This window comes from Zalophus californianus, chromosome 1 (assembly GCF_009762305.2).
Source record: "Zalophus californianus isolate mZalCal1 chromosome 1, mZalCal1.pri.v2, whole genome shotgun sequence".
In the NCBI taxonomy this organism is placed as follows: domain Eukaryota; kingdom Metazoa; phylum Chordata; class Mammalia; order Carnivora; family Otariidae; genus Zalophus; species Zalophus californianus.
The window spans coordinates 46,594,089-46,616,386 of NC_045595.1; the positions used below are offsets into that span (position 1 = coordinate 46,594,089).

At 41.6% G+C, this 22,298-nt stretch overlaps 1 protein-coding gene and 1 long non-coding RNA gene across 9 annotated transcripts in view; one reads left to right on the forward strand and one right to left on the reverse strand.

The window, feature by feature from the left end:
- The window catches only part of ITPR1 (inositol 1,4,5-trisphosphate receptor type 1), a 320,344-nt gene extending 303,046 nt beyond the window's left edge, over positions 1 to 17,298 (forward strand). For all 7 annotated transcript variants that reach the window (XM_027586400.2, XM_027586401.2, XM_027586403.2 and 4 more), the window contains 2 exons: positions 8,239 to 8,400; positions 15,947 to 17,298. In XM_027586400.2, the coding sequence (XP_027442201.1) occupies positions 8,239 to 8,400; positions 15,947 to 16,033 (249 nt within the window). In that variant the 3' untranslated portion in view covers positions 16,034 to 17,298. The remainder of the gene's footprint in view (positions 1 to 8,238; positions 8,401 to 15,946) is intronic.
- Positions 787 to 22,298, reverse strand: part of LOC113918174 — a 37,426-nt gene continuing 15,914 nt past the window's right edge. For both annotated transcript variants that reach the window (XR_003518458.2, XR_003518459.2), the window contains exons 2-3: positions 17,411 to 17,657; positions 787 to 1,825 (exon numbers count right to left, since the gene is read on the reverse strand). This is a non-coding gene — a long non-coding RNA (uncharacterized LOC113918174). The remainder of the gene's footprint in view (positions 1,826 to 17,410; positions 17,658 to 22,298) is intronic.

Consider the following 22,298-nt stretch of genomic DNA (forward strand, 5'->3'; position numbering starts at 1 on the left):
AAAACCGTGATTCTGCAGCTGGCTTTTCTTAGGGATTTCATCAGAAAAGGGTGCGGTTCTCTCTACTGGCAAGGGCCCGTCTTTGTTACACTGTATGGTCCAAGAACAACTGTTAACTGAGTCTGGGAAGGCTAAGTGGTCATTCCAGACCAGCTGACGATTATATAACCCCTCTGACACCTAAAGTTGGGAGCACTGTGGGTAGCCTTCACATGGCTGCGCTGGTCAAACAGAAATATGTATCTCTAACATGAAATCCCACAGGAAGGCAGGAACTAACCAGACCTGGGAGTCAAGCACTACACGTGGAGTCAGTATCTGGATTCCGGGGCCGACTCTAGACTAGCTTTGTGACCTCAGGCTGATGACACTGATTTATAATTCTTTTGCTTAACGCTTTCCAGCTTCTGGGACACTTTCTCATACTAGCTCCGTGGGGGCAGCCCCGTGATCTCTTTCTCAAAAAAACAGAGACCCCGGTCGGTTAAGTGACGCCTTCACTGGCGCGCTGTCTTGTAGCACTGGGGCGTTGTGACCTAAAGTCCTTAGCTCCTGATTCAGGCCATCCCTCTTCCTGCTGACAAAGTAATGTCACAAGGCTGTTGCAGAAAGGCATCTGTGAAGTGTAGGGATGCTGTATGTGGTCTGAGTTCACTGTACTTTGGAACAGAGCGAAGTGGATCCTTGGATTTGGGACTGGTCAACAAATTCGAGGTGTGGGAGCCATTGTTTTTAATGAACTTTATTTTTTATAGCAGTTTTAGGTTTACATGAAAACAGAGCAGAAAGCACAGAGTTCCCATATACTGTTCCCTCCCTACCTCACCCCGCCACACACACAGTTTCCCCTATTATTAACATTTTTTATTACTGTGGTGTATTTGTTTCAATTGATGAACCAATATGACACATTACTATTAACTACAGATCAGAGTTTACATTGGGGTTCACTCTTGGTGGTGTACCTTCTGTGGGTTTTAACAAATATATAATGACATGTATCCACCATTACAGCAGCAAACAGAATAGTTTAACTGCTCTAAAAATTCTCTGTGCTCCACCTCTTCATCCCTCCCTCTCCCCAACCCCTGATCTCTTGACCGTGTCCACAGCTGGGATCCATTTTTTAGTGTAGTTGTTTTTAATGTATAATATTTCCTATAAATAGCAATTTTAGAATCACTGAGCATAGTTAGAGATCATTATCACTGTTTTTCACCCAAAGCAACAGATTCTGGGTTTTGTTTTTTGCTGTGATCTTACAAAAGTGAGCTCTAAAAATGAATTATTTTAGTCCTCTTTAGTAAAAATAATCACCCCTGTCCATAAAAGAGGCAAGTAATTTAAAGTTTATTAAGTGTCCTATATTCCTGCTTTTGGAAAGTTAAGGATGATCTTCAGTCCTCCCCTGCCCCCCTCCCTTCTCTAGTCACTCCTATCCCCTGCGTGTCCCCAGGCTTTCTGGGAAAACCTGGTTTGTCATCCCGCTTTGTAAAATAAGGAGAAACACACTCCCCATCTGAGCTGAAGGGACAGTCTTTACCTTTTTGATTCTCCTCACAGGGGGCTATGAAGGATCAAGAAGCCACAGGTCTCTTTCTCCAGGACCCAGCTTCTCTCTCATGACCATTTCTTTTACCCTCATGCCCCCCCCCCCCCACGAAGAAATCTAAATTCTCTACCCTGGCTATGAAGGAACAAGGGATTCGGCAATAAATGTTCCATTGTTTACATGGTAAACAAAATTCTACCTGAGCGGACTTTCTCTGAGGAAGGTGATTGATTACCTCAGTCATCTTTCTTAGAACAGCCTCTTCAGTTGAACCTGGGAAGAAGAAAAAAAACCTCTTCTCAGAATGATTAGCATTTGCATCATACAATCCAACTTCCGCTCCTCCTCCTCTCTGTCTCTGTCTCTCTGTCTCTCACACACACACACACCCTCCTTCTTTCCAGTCAAGGACATTTCAAGAGGTCAGTACCGCCCCCGTGTCTAAAACTTCAATGTTTGCCTTTGCAGGGACTTTTCCAACTTTACCTAGAAAAGAACTAACCAGAACTTTAGCACTTGTGGTCAGCCTGCTTCCGGCTGTGGCTTCAGTCAGTTTGTCTGCTCTGACAGAGGAAGCGCTTGCTGTGACGGGAAGTGCACTGGCTGGATTGCAGGAGGACCAGGGCAGACAGTGCCTAATGACATTGGTATGCAACATGCCAGCAGCAAGGGGAGCCAGAGAAGCACAGAGGGATGTCTCAGACCCAGAGTGACAGATGCTACTGACAGACGCTCGGTGAACCCACAGCCTCCCCCAACAGCACCTTCCTGAGCGCGCGCACGCACGCACACGCACACGCGCACACACGCACGCACACACACGCGCGCACACACACACACACACACACACACACACACACACTCTGAACTCATGTATAGACAGAATGCCATAGTTGAAGATGATTTTCTCAAAAAATGCAGAAGCCAAGACACTGAGACATGTTTTTGATCTTCAGTACACATAAATATGGCAGGATTCTGCAGACACTTCTAGACCTTCAGACTCTGACTGGCTGGAGAACCGTGTACAGCAGGCATCACTGGAGTCCTGTAGCACTCAAGCAAGCACAGCATTTCCTATGAAAGTCTGAGTTAAGTACAAAGAAACTGGATTCAGGTGTTCTCTTTGCTCCTGTCCTAGTAATTGGGAGAGTCAAAGCATTTTCCCTTCAAGATGTAGATTCTCTAGAGGGGGGATCCTGTCGGTGAGCAACCTTATATCCTGCATCAGAGCTTCTCCTGTACAGGGTGCAAAATCAAATAGAAGCTGAGAGAACAGTTTGACTAGAACTGCTAATTAATTTTAACCACTAGGTACTCCTTGGTAATTTGAGATTTGACTTAACAGCTCAGGATGATTATTTAATTAAAATACTGGCAACACTGAGGATCTCAGATTTGGGGATTTACCTACCTCAGCGCAGAAAAAGCTAATAATACATGCCATCCAAAGTACTTGATTTCTGCAGTTGAGCTGGTTTCCTATGGCTTAGGATTTTAGTGGGATTCCCCACTTTAGATCTCATTGTTAAATATTAGAGTCGGAGGAAAGCATTGAGAGAAAACCTGCATGGTGATAGCCGGTAAAGATCTAGACCAGAAACCCTTTTCCAGCTCTGCACTGAAGGACCCTCCTGAGCTGGAGAATGAAGATTTATCCCTAGGATCAGGGTACGTGGCCCAAAGTGGCCTCGGGCCAATATGACATTTCTTTTAAATCTTGGATTTTATTTTTTACATTTGATTCAATTTCATGTTCTGTTGTAGGGCCTATTTTGAGTTTAATATAAAAGTATTTTTAGTAATTTACCATTGAATGAAATGGACATTCTAAAAAAGATGCCTTATTTTCTGTCTGTGGTGTTATAGACCCTCGGGCCAGGCATTCCTGCCCCAGGATTACAGGTATCTCATGCACAGAAGCACAAATAAAGCAAAAACAAAGGGGGTCCGAGTGCACCTTCTTAGCCATGGAGATGAGGAGCATGGACGCCAGTAGCGGCCATCCTACTACCAGCAGACCTCATTCATTCATCCAGCAGGTCCTCGTTAGGCAGTCACAACCTGGGAGTCCCTCAGAAGTGACAGCCCACGCCCCAAGACCTGCCCCCTGACTGCAGTCTGTGTGCTAAAGCACCTCAGGGCCAGGGACCTGGTTTGCTCTTCTTGAGACCCTCAGCCCTAGGCCAGGCACGGAAATTATAAATGTTCAGTAAACAGTTAAGTGAAATCTGTGCATTTTGCATTTGTCCAAAGACCTTTCTGAAATCCTTCCATAGGAGTCTAGGAATCAAATATATCATGAAAGAAGGTGGGAACCTGCCACGGAAAACTTCTTTTAATCTGTAGTCATTTGGTCACTTGCTGTTGGAATACGGATAAGAAACTGTTGCTTGAGCTTTAAGCTGTGTGCAGACTCTTGCATCAGTTTTCTGTATTCTTTTGAAGACTTCATTAATGTCAACTCTATTTGGAAATCTGTGTTTTCTATTTTATGGGGGGTTTGCTAAGCAAAGGAACATTGCAAGATTTGAGAGCTGGACTAGCTAGAGCTAGACTTCAGATGCATTATCTAACCTGATGAGGCAGTTTCCCACGTCCGTAGTGAGGTAGCTTCAGGTGAGTCCTCACTACCCTACCCGCTGAAGTGGCTTGCACATGTCCCTCTCCCTGCATCATATCAGGCAGGCCCACAGGGACTCCAGGTCACCTCTCGCCGCCTCCTTCCCTCGGCCAGCCCCGACCCCGGCCCTCTTCATTCTGCGCTATTTCCTGCGCTGGTCTATCCCACACTTCAATCCTTTTACAGGATTCTACAGTCTGAGCTGCCCATACCTGTAGGCCCTCATCCCCCACTCCAGCCAAACTGGTTTCCTCCCTGTGCTGGCCCCACTTGGTTGAGAATGCCCTCATGCTTGCCTTGTTTGGCCAAGCACCAACCCTCCTTCAGGGCCATGGCCAGTCGTCCTCACTGCCAGTTAGCTCTGACTTTGGCCCTACTCTCTGCCACTCATTTGACAGCACAGGCTGCTTTCTACCATTCTTTTTTAATGTTTGTGTCCACTCTCATTAACTAAACAACAGTGCTGTGATGGTAGGAACCCTATCTCATACTTAGGTCTGAAGGCCATTTCCACTTGAAAGAGGTCCAGGAGGCAGCAACTGTGTGTGTGTGTGTCTCTCTCTCTCTCACTCACTCACTGCTGGTTCCTCAACACCATGCACATAAGGGAAGTGCCCCCAAAGCAGATGTTGAATATATGTTATATTTTTAAAATATTTCCTTCCAGGGAGCCAAAATGCTTATACTTTTGATTTGAATCCAAAGACTTAGCAAATATTTCACCCCAAAATATACTCAATAAGAGCAGTTTACAATTCATTAGCACCAGATGTTTGTCAGGGTCCCCTGTAAAACACAGGAATTTGTTAGGTCCCTCCCCAGGACAAGTGACTTTCCCTTTCAGGGCTCAGTTTTCTGCACTACAGATACAACTATGACTGTGATCTCTAAACTCCTTCTTGGCATGACATTCTGTCACATCCCAATCAATGGTGTCTGCTCCTCTGAGTCTGACAGTATAAATAGGACGTTGGGTCTTTCCTCTTCAAGTTCTCCTGGTTGGGGGGGGCGGGGGGCGGGTGTCAGTCTGCAAAAATTGCCAGCAGTCCCTGTGGACAGGTGAGGCCTCTGATTGCCGGTCCCGTCCTATGCTCTGTGATCCTACTGCATTCATGCTTTGCAAAGGCTCATAGTTTCATCAGTCCAGCCCACACGCTCTCTCCCAACACAGGCTGCTTCGCCCCAGTGCAAGTAAGTAATGCCCAGCCACCCATCCCCTGGGGGTGCCCTCTTCTGAACAGTTAGGTTCATTCCTCCCTTAGAGTTGGACAGACACTGAACGTGGGATGTTTCTTCGATGGGAAGGTGTGACTATGTCTGAAGGACTGACCCAGGAGCAGTGAATATAATCAGTGGCAGGTTACCTTAGCTGCCTTTCAGTGGCACTGCCAAGCTTAAATGTTTTCAAATGTCTGCTATCTTCCTCTGCTTTGCTGTAGACACACAGGAGAAAACTGATTACAGACATGGAAACACCTTAGATTTTTAGGCCGGTCATCTTTGAAATGGGATATTTTATCGAATGGTCTTTTTGCCTGTTGTACTATGGCGGGAAATTGATGAAAATGAATATAGGCTAACATTAAGTTACATGTGAAGTGCTGATCACAGGATATTTGGTACAGGAAGGTAGAGATCATCATTTTCTCCTCTGGTAGTCATTCTAAGCAACTGAGGTTCACCATTTAAGCATTTGCTCTAAGGGCCCATGCAGGAAATAGAGATGGTTTATCATTCCTCCCTTCCACAAATATTTATCAAGTGTCTACTGTGTTCTGGTTACTATACGAAGGTGGTTTCTGCACTCATGATGCTGAAGGGCTAGTGAGTTCCTATTTACCAGATTCCCCAGATGTTTTAAGCCAACACTCTAAAGTAGGTGTGATGTCGTGTTGCCAATGTGGTCTACATTCTTTGTAATTTTTAAGATTTTATTTACTTATTTGACAGAGCACAAGCAGGGGGAGTGGCAGGCAGAGGGAGAGGGAGAAACAGGCTCCCCGCTGAGCGGAGATCCCAGGACCCTGGGATCATGACTCTAGCCAAAGGCAAACGCTTAAATGACTGAGCCACCCAAGCGCTCCCGTAATATTTTTCAACTAGTTCTCATTTGGCTTCAATATTGCTAGACTGTCTTGGTTGCTTTTTAACATTTAGACATGTCTTGTGGGATTTTGTATCTGATTCTAAGTACGTTGATGCCTTCTATGGTATGACAGTTGGCAAAACTCTAGCCTATGGGCCAAACCCAACCTGCCGCCACCAGAATTTGTAAATAAAGTTTTATTTATAGCTACACTCATTCATTTATGTATTGCCTGTGGCTCTTTTCAGGATACAGTAGTGGAGTCATTGTGACCATATGGTCCACAAAGCCAAAGATATTTACTATCAGAAAATATTTACTATACAGAAAAATTTTGCTGACCTCTGGTGTACACAAAGTAGCAATAATAGTGTGTGTGTGTGGTGTGGTATGTACTGGCAGAGGGTGAGGGGAGGGGCAAGATTTGTGTTAGAATGTCAATTACGGTTTATCTTGATGAGATCAAAATGGTCCCCGGTCAGAAATGACACCAGATAGATGTGGATTGGAGTCCATTTGTTCCCCTTATCTTGTGCCGATTAGATTTTACTATTCATTCCTGCCTCCCTGTACAGAACTTATCTGTGATGCATACTTTTTAGGAGAAAGGCATATGTGGGCGCAAGGAAGAGAGCTGGGAGGAGGAGTCTTGGCCCATTGGTTAACCAGTGGTGCGAAAACTGTTTTTCGGATATAAGCTGTAGATAACAAAAGAAAGGATGGAGACTGAATGGGCCTTTCTTATACCAACTAATAGCACCTATCAACGATGTCAAGCTGGAAGGAAAAGGAAACAAGAATAGAGCAGTAATTTCCATAAGCTGACAACGAGGGAAACTGAACAAGAAGCCCATTCCCCATTTTCAGCCTCTTGACAATCCCCTACCAAGTGAAAGCGCACATACGCATATCCGGTAAATGCCAGAACACTTGGGATCTCAAAATTCATTTCACTTCCAGAGTGTTTGCAAATGATTTTCCAAGTATAATGCTTTTAAAAATACACAGCACAGTATGAGGTATCTAGAGCAGTCGGATTCATAGAGACAGCAAATAGAATGATGGTTGGCAGGGGTGAGAGAGTTAGTGTTGAATGGGGATGGAGTTTCAGATGGGGAAGATGAACAAAGTTCCCGAGGTGTAGACGGTGGCGATGGTTACACAACAGTGTGAATGCACTTCATAACACTGAGCTGTACAGCTAAAAACGACTTCAATGGAAAATTTCATGTTCTATATATTTTACCACCCACCACTCATTAGCCCTGTAATGCAGTGGCTGCATTCCTATTTACAGATTAGGGAAGTTGTTCAGAAACCTACCTTTTGCCCTGTATTTTGTTCCTTTTTTAAAGATTTCATGTATTTATTTTTGAGAGAGAGCAAGCACCTGAGCAGGGAGGAGGGGGAGGGGAAGAGGGAGAGAATCTCAAGCAGACTCTTTGCTGAGCACAGAGCCCAACATGGGGCTGGATCTTAGGACCCCAGGATTATGACCTAAGTGGAAACCAAGAGCCAGAATCTTGACTGAATGAGCCATCCAGGCGCACCCCCCCCCCACCCCCGCACTGTATTTAAGTCGAAAGTGATTTCTAAGAATTGAGAGAGTTCAATGATATTCAATGAAGGGGTACCTGGGTGGCTCAGCCGGTTAAGCGTCTGCCTTGGGCTCAGGTCATGATCCCAGGGTCCTGGGATCGAGTCCCGCGTCGGGCTCCCTGCTCAGTGTGGAGCCTGCTTCTCCCTCTGCCTGCCACTCCCCCTGCTTGTGCGCTCTCTCTCTGACAAATAAATAAAATCTTTTAAAAAAAGATTATCAATTTAGAAAGATATTTACTGTTTTTTAAAAGGCACATTAATTCTGTAACAACAGAGATAGCCTTATGAAAGATGTCACAAAGAAAAGATAGCATGGTGGGATTGCCTTTCTTGTCTCTACTCCTAGAAATGATTTTTTTTTTTTTATGTGGATTCTAGGAAAGAAACCTTGACTGGTTCCCCAGGATGAGAGCCATGTCCTTGGTCAGCAGTGACTCTGAGGGAGAGCAGAATGAGCTGAGGAACCTGCAGGAGAAGCTGGAGTCCACCATGAAGCTGGTCACTAACCTTTCCGGCCAGCTGTCGGAATTAAAGGATCAGGTAAAGGAAAGATACCCCGTCTGCCCCCTAAACACACACACACACCACTACCAGACACCAAATTTGCTGAGGCAAAATCAGGGGTGCTCATGTCAAAAACCTGATGTTTCCATCACGTGGATGTAGAAAAGGAACCCGGGGCACAGAGAACAAACTCGCCTAGTCCACCCGTTTCCCCTCCAGCCCTCCTTCACTGCCCTTTTACAGGATAAGCTCATAACACTACTTGCAGTGCTGCTAGTACAAGGCTTTAATGGAAAAACAAAACCAGAAAATGGAAGAATGCAAATGATGTCAGTGAAGTGCTCTACAGAAAACATGACCTGTAAAGCCATACTCTTTTTACTTTACTTACTGACAGATTAAAAGCTGTTTCTAGTTTTGCTTTCTGGCCCTCAAATCTATCAACCCTTCACTCAAGATACTTAAATTCAGCATCCCAGGATAAACCAAACTTGCGGGAAAGCTCCTTTTGGTTCATTCATTGGCCAAATCCTTTACTGAGAGGCCATTGTAGTCCAGGCATTATGCCAGGTGCTGGGGATGAAGCCACAAACAATCTAGACCTATCCCTGCTCCCACAGCGCGTAACAGTCTACAAAGTACCGCTCCATCCTGCTGCCTGTCCCTAAGGTGAACACTTGCCCCTTGAAGAAAGTTAAGGAGGGAGGTAGGTTTGTAGCAAACCCTATGTACTTTTTTCCTCCTTCTGATCCCCTTAAAATGAACAGTCACCGGGTGGTTATGTGGTAACAGGATGCCGCTGGGGGTCGGGGCGGGGGGGGTAGTGTGAGCAGCTGCTGTGCCAAGCTGACGGGATAATCCGGCACAGACGTGGGAACAGGTCAGCAGGCTGGATGGGTTTTTGAAAGTTTTTTAATCAACTCCGTAGACAAGGTTATAAATTCTGTACAGCCAATGTTGTCAGGCAAGGCTGCCTTGGAGTTAAGTGGCAAGGTATACCCACAGGTGATTTTTTTACTCATAGGTCCATAGCCAGTGAACACCCCATCTAGAATAAACTCTTCTTGGCGACAGTCTATAGAGCGATTGTAACGATCCTACTTTGAATTATATTTCTTTTCCAACTAAATTATTATAAACTATGCCCCCAGATATACCATTTGGCCTCCAAGTTCTTTTCTTTGACTTGTGTTAAGATGCAAATAAAAGAGACTAAGGACAACCACAAGGCTTATTTATGAAGGCTGTCTCTAGCGCTGAGCTTGGTGGCCACCTGAAGTGAAAAAACTAATGAGAATCTAACTAGATTGCTTTGCTTCTTATTTTATTAACTCTGTACCCTTCTGTGACACACTTGACAAATGTTCCAGAGAACTGAACGGCTTGCGGAGCACTGCTGCCGCGGCTTCCATGTGCCCCTCTGCGGAGCCAGGGGGACTTCTTACCACGTCCAGCTACGTCTTAGTTACCATCTCCCTTTGGAGAGGGCTGTGGTGACAAGAATCTTAGTCAAATCCGAGGTTTTCAGAAACCTTCCAGAAACTGATTTAAAACAGACTTCAATAAAGGAACTGTTGAGCTCCCATTAAAATGGTCACAGGAGCAAGGTGAGCTGAGGAATTCGCAGGGGGCTTCTGAGGTGCAGGAGGGCATCCAGGACCACAGAGGTCCTCCCGCCTCACTCCCTCATTGTATTGATAAGGGTACCAAGGTGCACAGAAGGCTCCTAAGAAGCTTCCCGAACTCTCTAGGACAGTGCCAGGGATGCAACTCCTGATCCTCCCGTGTGGGTTTGATTTTTGTATGTCATATGTATTTTTGTTTTCATTTGTTTTGTCACTGTACCCGGTTTGCCTTTCAGGTTGGCTGTTTAAATTCTTACAATTTTTTTTTTTTAAAGAGCCTTAAAGTTTCCAAAGTTGCCTCCCACACTTGAGCGCTGTGGAGGATACCTTCACTGCCATTTTACACAGCTATGCATAGTAGAAACTTGGCATTTTTAAAATCCAAGGTAGAATTGTTTCCATTAAGCCTAAATTTCGGCTTAAACAAAATACGTAAAACTTCATTACATAGGGACCTAGGGTTCATTAAGTGACATTAAAGCCAGTATGGTTTAAACTGCTTGGTTTCGGCCCTTTTAATATTTTTTGTCTTAACGTTGGCAGTTGGACCAAAAGCCCTTCCCCTATGAATGAATATGAACCATTTTTTCTTGGAAGACACTATAAGCTAAAAAGAAGTATGAGGAAACCAGTAATATATTCTCAAGTGTCTTTACCAGGATTGATCTGCTTAGGTTTTAAGGTGCTCAGGAGAAATTCAGCACAGCTGCATTTATTGGGGAAATGTGTTTCTTTCCAAAGGAATTAATCAACATTTTTCTTTTGATTATGTAACTTTTGACAAACCTTTAAGGCCATTTGTTTAAGAATCAACGTACCGAAAATTTGGGGGAAAATTTGGTGTAATAGCAATCATAAAAATTTTTTAAATTGTTCTGCATAAAAAATCATGCAGATATGTTAGAGAGTTGCTGGTTCTTAAATGGCAATTGTAAGAATTCCTGCCTTCCCCCAAGAAAAAAATTTTTTGAATTAAAAAATAAAAGCCGACAAATGATTAGTGAGCAAGAAACTCTGTTTTTAAAACTGCTATGAAAGAATACCATTCACTGGTAAAAGTGCTGGGAAACACAAAAATTGCTTCATCACTGAGCTATTTTTTTCGATCTTCTGGTCCAAAAAGCAGCATAATGGAGCAATGATAGTTTATAAATGTGAATGTCTTTGGTTTTGATCTGTACTGCTACTGACCTCTTTGGTAGTTGTTTTCTTAAAATACCAATTTGAGGAGAAAAAGTTCTTGTGAAGGATCAAAGTTAAAAACCTGGTTGGTGGTGTCACTTTTCCTACTACTGCCAAGAACAGTTGATTAGAATTGCTATTCTAAGTGTTAATGATGCATCTCATCTTAAAGTTTCCCCTCCTAAGAGATTCCGAATACTAAATGTGATTCTCTTAACATTCTTATTCCAAGGAGGAGAACTGATGTAAGAACCTACATTTTTTTTTGCATGTTTTCTTCATAATGCAAAAGAGCAAATATCGAAGAGGCTTCACTTTATTGAAAATGTGACTGGCTTCCTATGGGACAGTAACCCTTATGTGTTAGGAATACGAACAGTGCTTGAAAATTCAGATCACATTAGCATGTTCCTGGTTTGGCACTTTTTGTGCGAGACGGTTATCTTGTGAACATTAACTGCTTAAGGAAGGGAGGAATAACAAAAGATTAGAATAAATGCCTACGGTTGGAAAATGGAATATTAAACCTTACTGAGTGCCTCTGTTCCTTACCCTGTTCTGGAACCTCAAAGGGGGACTAATGTAACCACTGCCTCTAGGGTCCCATAATCTAGCAAGAAAGACAGGAATATAGACCTCTGACAGTATGATACAGTGTGGAAAGTTGTACAACCCACTCAAGACATGAAGACTGCTTGATGGGAGCACAGAGGCGGCGGCATTTAGTCCTGTGTGTGGCTTGGGGTAAGGAAGGATTAGAGCCTGTACAAGTAGGTGACTTCTGAGCTGGCAGAGGAATGCACAGGGGGCATCCCAGGTGAGGAATCAGCATGAGCAAAGGCATGAGAACGCATGGCATGCTCCAGGAATGGCACTATTATGTTCTGGTTAATTTGGTTCGTTCTTTGAACCACCACTTGTGAAATCAATGTGCAAGGTGCAGCCCTAGGGACTGGGGTTACAAAGGTGAATAGAACCTGTTCTCTTTCTACACCTAACAGGCTAGAGAGGGAAACAAATCAGTAAACCGCTAACTGAGAATTCAACCCTGTAAGTATGTAATGGAGGTATGAACAGACTGGGAAAGAAGGAAAGCAATTCAGTCAACTTGATCTCTGGGAGAGAATTCGTTATGCCACAGAAGCCTCAGAGGTAGTACTGCAAGAGCTTGAGTTCAGAGTTTGAGGAAGAGTCTATCAGGTGAAACAGAGGAACAGAATATTAGGGATTAGCTCAGAGTGTGAACAAGTATCTACACATTGACATTAAATCAACGTGTGTCTGAGAGTTGTGTTGGGTTTTTTTCTTAGTATTTTAGGCTCATTGTTAGAAACATGGCTGATTTTAGTTTCCCAGCTCTTTAGAATCTGAGTAACCAAGACCTTGCTGTGACAGGAGAGCAGTTTTTCGGACTCTTGATCCGTTAGAAACCAGATCGTGGCATCCATGTGCTGCTGTTGAGCGGTCCTTCCTTTGCCAGCCTTCTGTCATTGAGGTCAGAACTGGGAGGTGAAATGTGCTCATGTGCTCTCTACCCTTAGCGTTGTCACGAAAGATCTTTCCGACATTTGGCTGCATCTGATTTGTAAAGCTACAATATTCTTTGCTTCTTGTTTAGACTCAGTCAAAAGAAGGAATGCTAATATTCAAGCTAGTTTTTATATTCATACAGATAGAAGAGTACTGCTTCAAATGTTTATCCTTTAGTTAAATGGGAATTTTGAGGATTTTAAATGAAACAGACTTTTCAGTATTCATATTTTGAATATAGTTACCTTAGATCAGAATCTGATCTTTTTGAGTCAGTATTCTCTGACATTTGAAACAAAACTATGTGAGAATATAAAGATTCACTTTGGTCATTATATTTATTTGCTTTGATAAAGGTAACAGCAACAGGTAATACACTTTAAGAATTTACACACACACAGACGCATATTTTATACACAGTTTGTGTGTGAATTATGTAGATAGGTAAGTAGGTAGAATTGAGCCCATAAAGCCAGAAGTTATGTGAGACTGTGCACTAGTGGGCCAGGGAAACCTAACTGGCCACAGTGTTGACCTTGAGTTTTTATAGGCCAGATTTAGGCCTTACGGCTTTTTTGTTCCCTTATAATCATAACTGGATGATGACCACTATCAAAAGGGCCAAATCCTTTAGCAGTTGCCCTTTTCCTTCTCAATTAGTCACTTAAATGACAGCTATTCTAAAAGGCCAGGGTTGATGAAAACAGAATTCAGACAAATGTGTGTGCCTCTACTGTGCTCAGCTATAATCTTCTCCAATACCTTAGAGAAAAATGATATATGTACCCAAAATACTTTGTGTTCAAGAATATGAAAATACACCTGAAGTGATCTTTGACCCATTTCAGAGAGACTCCATGAAAAGTTCTTCTAGAGCAGCACTGTGGTCCCAGAGCAGCAACATAAACCTCACTTGTGACTTGTTAGAAATGCAAATTCATGGGCCCTACCCCAGGCCTACTGAATCAGAAACTCTGTTTGTGGGCCCTTTGATCTGTTTTAACAAACGTTCTGTGTGATTCTGGCTTATGCCAAAGTTGAAGAACCACTATTCTACAGAAATAGAAAACAAAATTAATGAGATAGGTATGCACTGGGTACTTGAAATGACCAGAAATAGGACTGCCTGAGAAAAGAATATGGCCACTAACCTACATGAGTAGGGAGTTTGAAGGTTTAGGAGGGAGGGGGGTGATGTGATCATTATCTTAAAGGCAAACCTAGAAAGTTAGAATAGGAGCAGCAATGAGGTATCAGGTGATGGCTGCAGAAGTGGGAAGGGAGGTGTGCCATCAGCTGAACTCTCGTTGGTTATAGGAAATACAGTGTAGAGGCTTTTCTATTTAAGAGAATGACTGAATAGCCAACAGATTTAAAGTTAAAAGCTGATTGAACCAACAGGCATGAACATTTGCAAACATAAAAGGTTATCTCAAATGCAAGTAGTTATTTATAGAAAAATTACAGAAAAGGGTATAATAGCCAACTTTAAAGTAGACTTCAGTAGGAATTGAGCCCCCCCAGGATTCCTAAATCCATTAGAATGCTTGAGATTGTTAGACTTCGTGAAGTTGTACTGGATTCCCTCTCAGGGTTAACTGCCCAGGGAAGAGAGAGAGAGAGAGTGAGTGAGTGAGTGTGTGTGTGTGTGTGTGTCCCTGTGTGTGTCCGTCAGTTGGGGAAGGGAGGAGGAAATCTAAATATCTGAAGTAGCAGGCAGTAAGATTAATGAATTATAGATTACACTGTAATCTAATTGTGCATTTATCCCACATGTCAAATTAGGTTCTTTTCTCAGCTGAATCTGTGAAGTATAGTGTAGTGTGTAACACTTAAGATTTGTCATTCATCTAAGGAAACTTCAGAGGCTAGCTGGAATATCCTAGTTCAATTCTTTATAAAAAGCTACCTTTTGGAAATGTTCACTCCTTGTAAATTCTAACAGAAGGCACTTCACAGGAGCCTAAAAATAGTATTTTGATTTAAAAGAAAACTGCCATGTTTTGAATAAGTAACCACTTTAAAAATTGAACCTAGGTAAGCTATTCTTGTTTTATGTTCTCTCAGGGTATTCTGTACCAAAAATTAGTCCAAGGGAAAACAGATTCAAGCATCTATGTGACACTCTCCCAAGAAGTTTACATATATCTGTTCAATTCTCCACCTATGAGATAGGAATCATCATCCTTATTGTGTGAGTGAAGAAACAGACTTTGAGAAGCTAAATAACATAGAAACATAAGGAAATGGGTCTGATTCCAAAGCCCACGTTCTTTTTACCAGGATACCCTAAGTCCTCTCTGACTTAAGAAAACCAAAGATCTACATGCAGGACCTATGGCCACTTGTAGACAACAATTTTATCTAATATATATTTCATCATAGCCTTTTTAATCTTAATTGGCTTAAATGCCCAGCATCAAATCCAGAGCTAGGACCAACTGGTTAAGAAAATGTTAATGCAGAGAACTAAATGTGCCCTAAAAAACCTAGAACAGAGCTAGCTACCCATCAATATGAGAAATGATTTAGTTCAGCAGCCAAATGAATAGTAGCAACCTCTTGTGTGGGGTTTTGAAAGCACGTTTTCATTTGACCAGTCTTAGGAAATGGTCTTTCCTGAGCTTAATCAGTCCTGCGTCTGTGGGTGGCAAAGAACAGACCCCACTGAGTGCCTAGAGCATTGTTTATGGCATTTAGTCTCTCTGGATCTCAGTGACATGTGAGGACATTCCTCATCTTCCTCAAGGTACTACATTTTTTTTTCCCTCTCAAACCAGAATTACTCTGGAATTATTGAGTAATGAAATCAAGACCCCCTGAAGACCATGGACATAGTCCCTCTCAAATCTAGGATTCTAAACACACTGCTTTTCTTGATAGTTTGGTGTGCTGTTACCACCACACAAAGCCACCATTTTCCAATGAGCCTTTAAATCATTTGGAAATGGATTTGAGAAACAATCAAGAATCCTGTGCTTTTACTGTTTTTTGTTTCTTTATGAAACAAATAGTAAGCAATACTTGTGAATGCCACATTGCATGACTAGGTCACAGAATTCCCCATTCTGCCTAGGAAGATGTCCCTTTTGAAGTTCTGTGTGTTTGATTTAGTGACGGTACACTATTTGTAGAAAGTGGGTTTCAGTATAAACCATAACCACAGAGGTAAATCTATGGTTCAGTGTATGATCTGACGTACAGGAAGTGTCTGGGTCTAATGATGAAACTTTTTAACTTTCCAGATGACAGAACAAAGGAAGCAGAAACAAAGAATTGGTCTTCTAGGACATCCTCCTCATATGAATGTCAACCCACAGCAACCAGCATAAGCAAATGAAATAAAGGAATCTCCTGTACCTTTTCTAATTATTATTAGTGTGGGTATGGCTACTTAGTTCTGATTCACCCACAAAGATGACATTAATGCCTAGTACATTTGTAAATAATCAGTTTTATACTGTATGTATATCATTGCTACTCTAAAGGTTTGGATATATGTATTGTAATTAGAATTGTTGGCATGATGAAATTTCATTTGTGCCAAAAATATTAAAAATGCCTTTTTTGGAAGGACTAAAGAAAGCACCTGATTTGCACTTGAACCAGATTATAGATTTAAAAGTATATGACCTGTATTTTGTATTTAAAACTAGAATAGCCAGTATTTATGTTTTTTATAAAACTGTGCAATACGAATTATGCAATCACAATGAATTTGTAACTCCTGGGTGTCCTAAAGGGAGTGCACATCTTTGAAGCTGGTGTGTTAATACTATGTAATAAATGGTTAAATATCAAATGCTGCTGCTGCCAAAATCACATGAATAGTGAGTTTCCGGCCCCTGGGCATTTTGTACCATATATTTGTCTGTGGTGATACTGTTTCTCAGTGCTGGCGGCATTAGTGCCTCTGTCTCATAGTGACAGTGCTCCGAGTCAGCATTCATTGTAAGAAAAGCAACTTTAGTTTCAAAGATAACCTTAAGCTTCTGAACTGATCATTTAAGCTTTAAGTAAGAGAGCTAAATTAGAAGCTCAGACTTTAGCTTGTGAAGTTAATGAATTTTTGAAAGGGAACTTTTTATGCAACGTTTGGAATAAATGCATACTGCTGGCCAATCAGTGTCATCGCCAAGGTGAATTCTGGTGTCACGGGATAAAGAAACGAATAACTGAGGGTGTCTAGATTATCTAGTCCAAACAGTAGAGTTGATTTTTTTTCTTCATCTGAACCAACATGCTACAGTAGCTAAGAAGTATTTAAACTATATACATCCATATAAAGATGAAATATGATCTATCCCATTAGAACTCATAGTTGAACACTGACATGTTATTCTTGTGAAAGAGCCACGTTTTGGTTTTATTTCCTTGTCACATGATTTCTTTCCTTGATGGATGAAAAGTATGAAAGGAAACTTTTATATCTGTTGCCTAGTTTTGTACATGGATCTCATTTTACAAGAGAATCTCTGCAAAAAAAAAAAGTTTAAAAATGTACTGAAAGCAGAGTTCTGAAATGAGTAAAGTTTGTAAATGCATATATGAAAATAAATATTTAATGATGCAGAATAATATACAGTGGTAGACTGGTGGCTTTCGTTTTGGCATTTCTTTGTGTCTTAACAGCTGTTCCAATTATTTTCCTTGGGACCAATTTAAAGTGCAACTGGTTTGGTTACCAGATTAATTCTGAAAATTCTTACCTGATTAGCGAGTGATCAGGGAGTGTTTAATACGATGTTCATTCATTTTTCTAGATAAGCGGCTGCCAAGCAGACTGTCCTGAGCAACGAGCACCAGGGCACGCCGAGGGAAAGTCGGGGGTGGGCTCCACTGAGGCTCCGGCCTCCTGGGCTTTCCTGGGACTGGGGGGCTCTGACTTGCTGTCTGCAGTAAAATAGTTGCCGTTTGTTTTCCTTCGTGTCCAGCAGTTGGAGGCCTTCAGCAAGACTGTCAAAAATGTTTCACAGAGCTTACTAGTTTATCCAGAGGTAGTAAAACTTGTTCCCTTCTCAAAGCAATGCCTGCCCGCTTGCTCTTTTAACACTGATTCTCTCTGTGCTTTGGTAAAGACGAATTACCACCCAACGTTGGGAACTAGGTCAGGATTGAGTTCCAGTTAAATGACTAGTTTCATAACCAGGGCTTCTACGTTATAAATTTGATAACTTAAAAAAACAAATGAATAATTTTCCAGTCAATGCAGTGTATCTCCGTATTTTTCCGTAGTAAGGCAAGCCCAAGATAGACGCACACTTGAACCTGTAAATCTCTGCTGAAGCCCACCACCTGCGCTTGAGCCAGCGAGGACTTGCTCCTCCTCGGGTTTCTCTTTGATCTCTCGTGCTGCCCAGCAAAGCATGGCAGTGTGTGTGTGGTTTGTGTGGTCTGTCTCCCCAGTCCCATCCAGTTCACTGGAAAGTTCTGCATTGACATGTCCAGGTTGCAGCGTTTACAGGTTTGTCATGTTTCATCTGAATCCTGTCACTTAAGATATATATCTTCATTCAATTTGCCAGCTTCAGCAGAAAATAAATAGAATTGGAATGCCACTCCACCCTGTATGTGGCAGATCCTACCCTTGGAGTTTGGGTGTGAACACAAAGCTAGTATAATTGAAACATAAAATCTGAAGTCAAAACTTCTATAGCCTTTGATGTGTAATTGTGATTTCACCTTTCTCCAGACGTTGCTTTTTCAAACACTTCTATTTCAAGGATAGAGGTCCACATCGCCTTCAAAGTTGCCTGGTATTATCAGGCTGAGTAACAAATGTGGTAATAGAGTGCTAATATGCAAGAAAGTCTTTTTGGCTTTATTTATTTTTTTTGAGATTTTATTTATTTATTTGACAGAGAGACACAGCTAGAGAGGGAAATCCCAGCAGGGGGAGTGGGAGAGGGAGAAGCAGGCTTTCCGCTGAGCAGGGAGCCCGATGTGGGGCTTGATCCCAGGACCCTGAGATCATGACCTGAGCCGAAGGCAGACGCTTAACAACTGAGCCACCCAGGTGCCCCTGGCTTTATTTAAAAGTTTGCTGTAGCACCAATCCAAAATTCCAGATTTTACCAATTTCCTTAACTAAACCATTTGTTAAATCAAAGGATCTGGGAAATTCCATTCCACTTTTCTAACATTTATAATATCTTGCCCTTTGCTACTTCTGTATATAAAACTGTGTACTGATAAACCTTCTTTTCCCCCACAAAGAAAGCTTCTACTCTTTGCTTTAAATGCTATTCCATCCAGTTTTTCTTAGTACTATATCTGTCTCTACTCACCCCACACACATACAAAATACAACTTCTTTTATTTCATTCTTTAAAAATTTGATTCAACTTAATTGTTTTGTTTCCAAGTTCATGCTTCTTATTCATTGTTCTTCACTCAGCCAATTTTTTTATTTGGTTGTACTTTCTGAAAATGGATTGCTTGATTTGGGTCCTGTAAAAACTGCTCTTTCATCCTGTTTAAATATTTCCTAACATAAATTATAAAGCAAGCATACTTTATTTCTGGAAGCTAACCAACAATCTATGCAGTAGAGCAAACTAAAAGCTTTACTTATGTGCTAGTGGGAAATTATCAAGATCTTCACAGTAAACTAAGGAATTAACCTGTTAAAAATTCAATTCTAGATTTCTCTATCCTCCTCCTGAGGATGGTCTACTATCCTCCTAACTGAACATGATAATGCATGAATGAGAAATAGCCTGGAAATTTCTGACAGTTATTTTAAGGCTGACTTCTGGGCTGCATAGATGGAAATTTACTCCTTCAAAAATACTAAATACAAAAGGGGCATAACTACATACTTCTAGAAGTAGAGTTGGTTTTTGCTAATGTTTTTACAGATTTTAAAGGACAGAATAGGTACTTTAGAAGGTGTAAATTATATGACAGTAAAAGTCAGTTTTATAGAAGACAGGATATTACAAAGAGCTCCTACAGAAGGCTTTTGAGACAATATGCTGTATCTACCAAACCATACAGCAGGAGTGAAACTCATTTCAAAGATAAGAAATTGAGAGACTTAGAGGGGCGCTTGGCTGGCTCTGGTGGTAGAGCATGCGATTCTTGATCTTGGGGTCATGAGTTCGAGCCCCATGTTGGACATAGAGATTAAGAAAAAAAGAGAGAAAAGAAACTTGAGACTTACAGAGGTAAAGCAACTGGCCTAAGGACTCGGTTCCAGAATAAACAAAGGTCTCCTGACTTAGCCAAATACAGACAGCATTCTTCCCACTTACCACCTGTCTTCCAGAATGGGACTGTAATATCTCATGAGAAATCAGTTTTCCACAAGAGTTCTCCCTTCACAGAAAGCGCTTAGGGAGAATTGCTCTTTGTCCTATGATGCATATCGATTCGCTTTTCTTTACAAATCTATTTTTATAAGGGATCTACAAATTAGAAAGTATTGAATATGACTACTTTGCCAAGACTGAAAACTGTGGCAAAGATAAGCAGCTCCTAAAATCTCTCTTTTACAACTACCAATCTCATAGAATACTTCTTACTTAACTGCATTTTTCAGAAGGAGAATCTGTTCTCTCAATGAGGGTGCCTTCCTCCTAGTGAAAACATTCAGATACAGATGACTGGCATCCTATCCTACCACAGAAGTAGGTGTTTATTAGCAAACCCCACTTTGCTCTTGTTCAGTATACTGATAATTTGCTAACAATCAACTAGAGTGTTGGAAAACCCCCATAAAGATTTCAATTTTACAGAAAGTACCCAAAATTCCACCAGTTTTGCATCACAAAGTAGTGGTTAAAGTAAAGTTTTGAGTAAAATGCCATGTGTGTGGTTTTTGTGGGTGGTTGCAGCTCAAAACGACTATTAGGCCTCATCAGTTATCTACAGGGGAGAGCTATGATGGCAAATATAAATTAAGACAATTATGATTATCATAACTTTTTTTTTCTTCTTTGGCAATATATACCACATTGGTAATTCTTGCAACCTAATGACAATTCAGAACCATACCTAGCCTTTAAGTGTGGACCCCCAAAACCTGCCAAAATAAAGAAAATAAAAAGGTCGATCCCTCGGGGGTTTTGACATGTGGTCAACTCCCAACAATGCTTACGGATTATGGGTTCTCCAGGTGCTGGTATTTTAAGCTCACTTGGTAAAACAAATCTCTAGCTTACTGGGGGTACCACATTTTAAAGAGAAAAATTTACCAAAGGAGAAACTTAAAATACTTTAAGGTCATGACAAACCAGTGTGAAAGAGAATCCTAACACCTAGAAGTGAAACTGCATCATCCACCCAGCCTGGAAAGAAAAAAGAAAGCTAAAAACCACTATAGAATAAGAATGCAGAGTTTGAGAAAACCCCTAAGGTGAATTGTGAACAACAACAAAAAAAAAGAGCCCCCACAACATAAGAAATGCATACTGTATGCAAGAACCACTAATGGAAAGAGTTCGCCAGCATTCCTGTAATTACCTCACAAAAAATGGTTAGTCCCATGTAAAGAATGGAACTTTCAACAATCCAGGAATTTAACTGTTCATTCCAGAACTCGTTATTTAATTCTTTTTCATATGCTGGTCAGCTATAGCATCTCATCAAGTCTTGTCAGAAGCTTTCTGTACAAGTTCTCTGGAAGAACAACAATTGAGATTTGGTATGAAACCGGGACAAGGAACCCGGAAGCGCACAAGCATGGGGGCTAAGCATTGACTCACTTCAGAGCCCACATGGCAGCACGGTGGGGTGAAAGGAACAAGGACCTTGAAGTTGGTTGAGAGTCTTCATACCAGCTCTGCCCCTTCGGCGCTATGACTTCGAGCAAGTCCTTTAATCGCTATAATTGTCACACCCCATCTAAAGAATGGACCTCACCACTTACTTCTTTGGGCAGAATGAGCATTAAAGACACTTGAGCATGACAAATGTCCATATATATATATCCGATACACGCTCTTACCCATTTCTTTGCAACATAATCACTTCCTTTCTCATACCTATCCACAATCTCAGCCAAATAGTAAATGACCAAAGATGCTTTCTGTTCCTACCAAATGGGCCCGATATTACTGTAGGATCCTAAATCCTCATGTTTGAACATGACACATTGGGGTCATATTGAGTCATTTTTTTAAATTGTATCTCTAACATCCAAACTATGTCTTAACTACCAATCTGAACTGAATTTATACAGAAAGGAAACTATCCTAGCTTATGACTTCCAGATAATTATTCTCTTGTTTGTGATCAGTGTTGAATTCAAATCTGACTTTTCAAAATATTCTTCATAGAAAGATGTTTTATCTTCTGGAGGATGATGTGTTTCCTTAGTTTATGAAATGCTTTTTTTTTTTAAGATTTTATTTACTTTTATTATTTGAGAGGCAGCGAGAGAGAGCAGAAGCAGGGAGGGTCAGAGGGAGAAGCAGACTCCGGCTGAGCAGGGAGCCCAATGCGGGATTCAATCCCACGACTCCAGGATCATGACCTGAGCAGAAGGCAGATGCTTAACCAACTGAGCCAGCCAGGTGCCCAGTTTATGAAATGCTTTCACCTACATTCTCATTTACACCTCCCATTATTCCAGACATCTGCATGGTTCTAAAT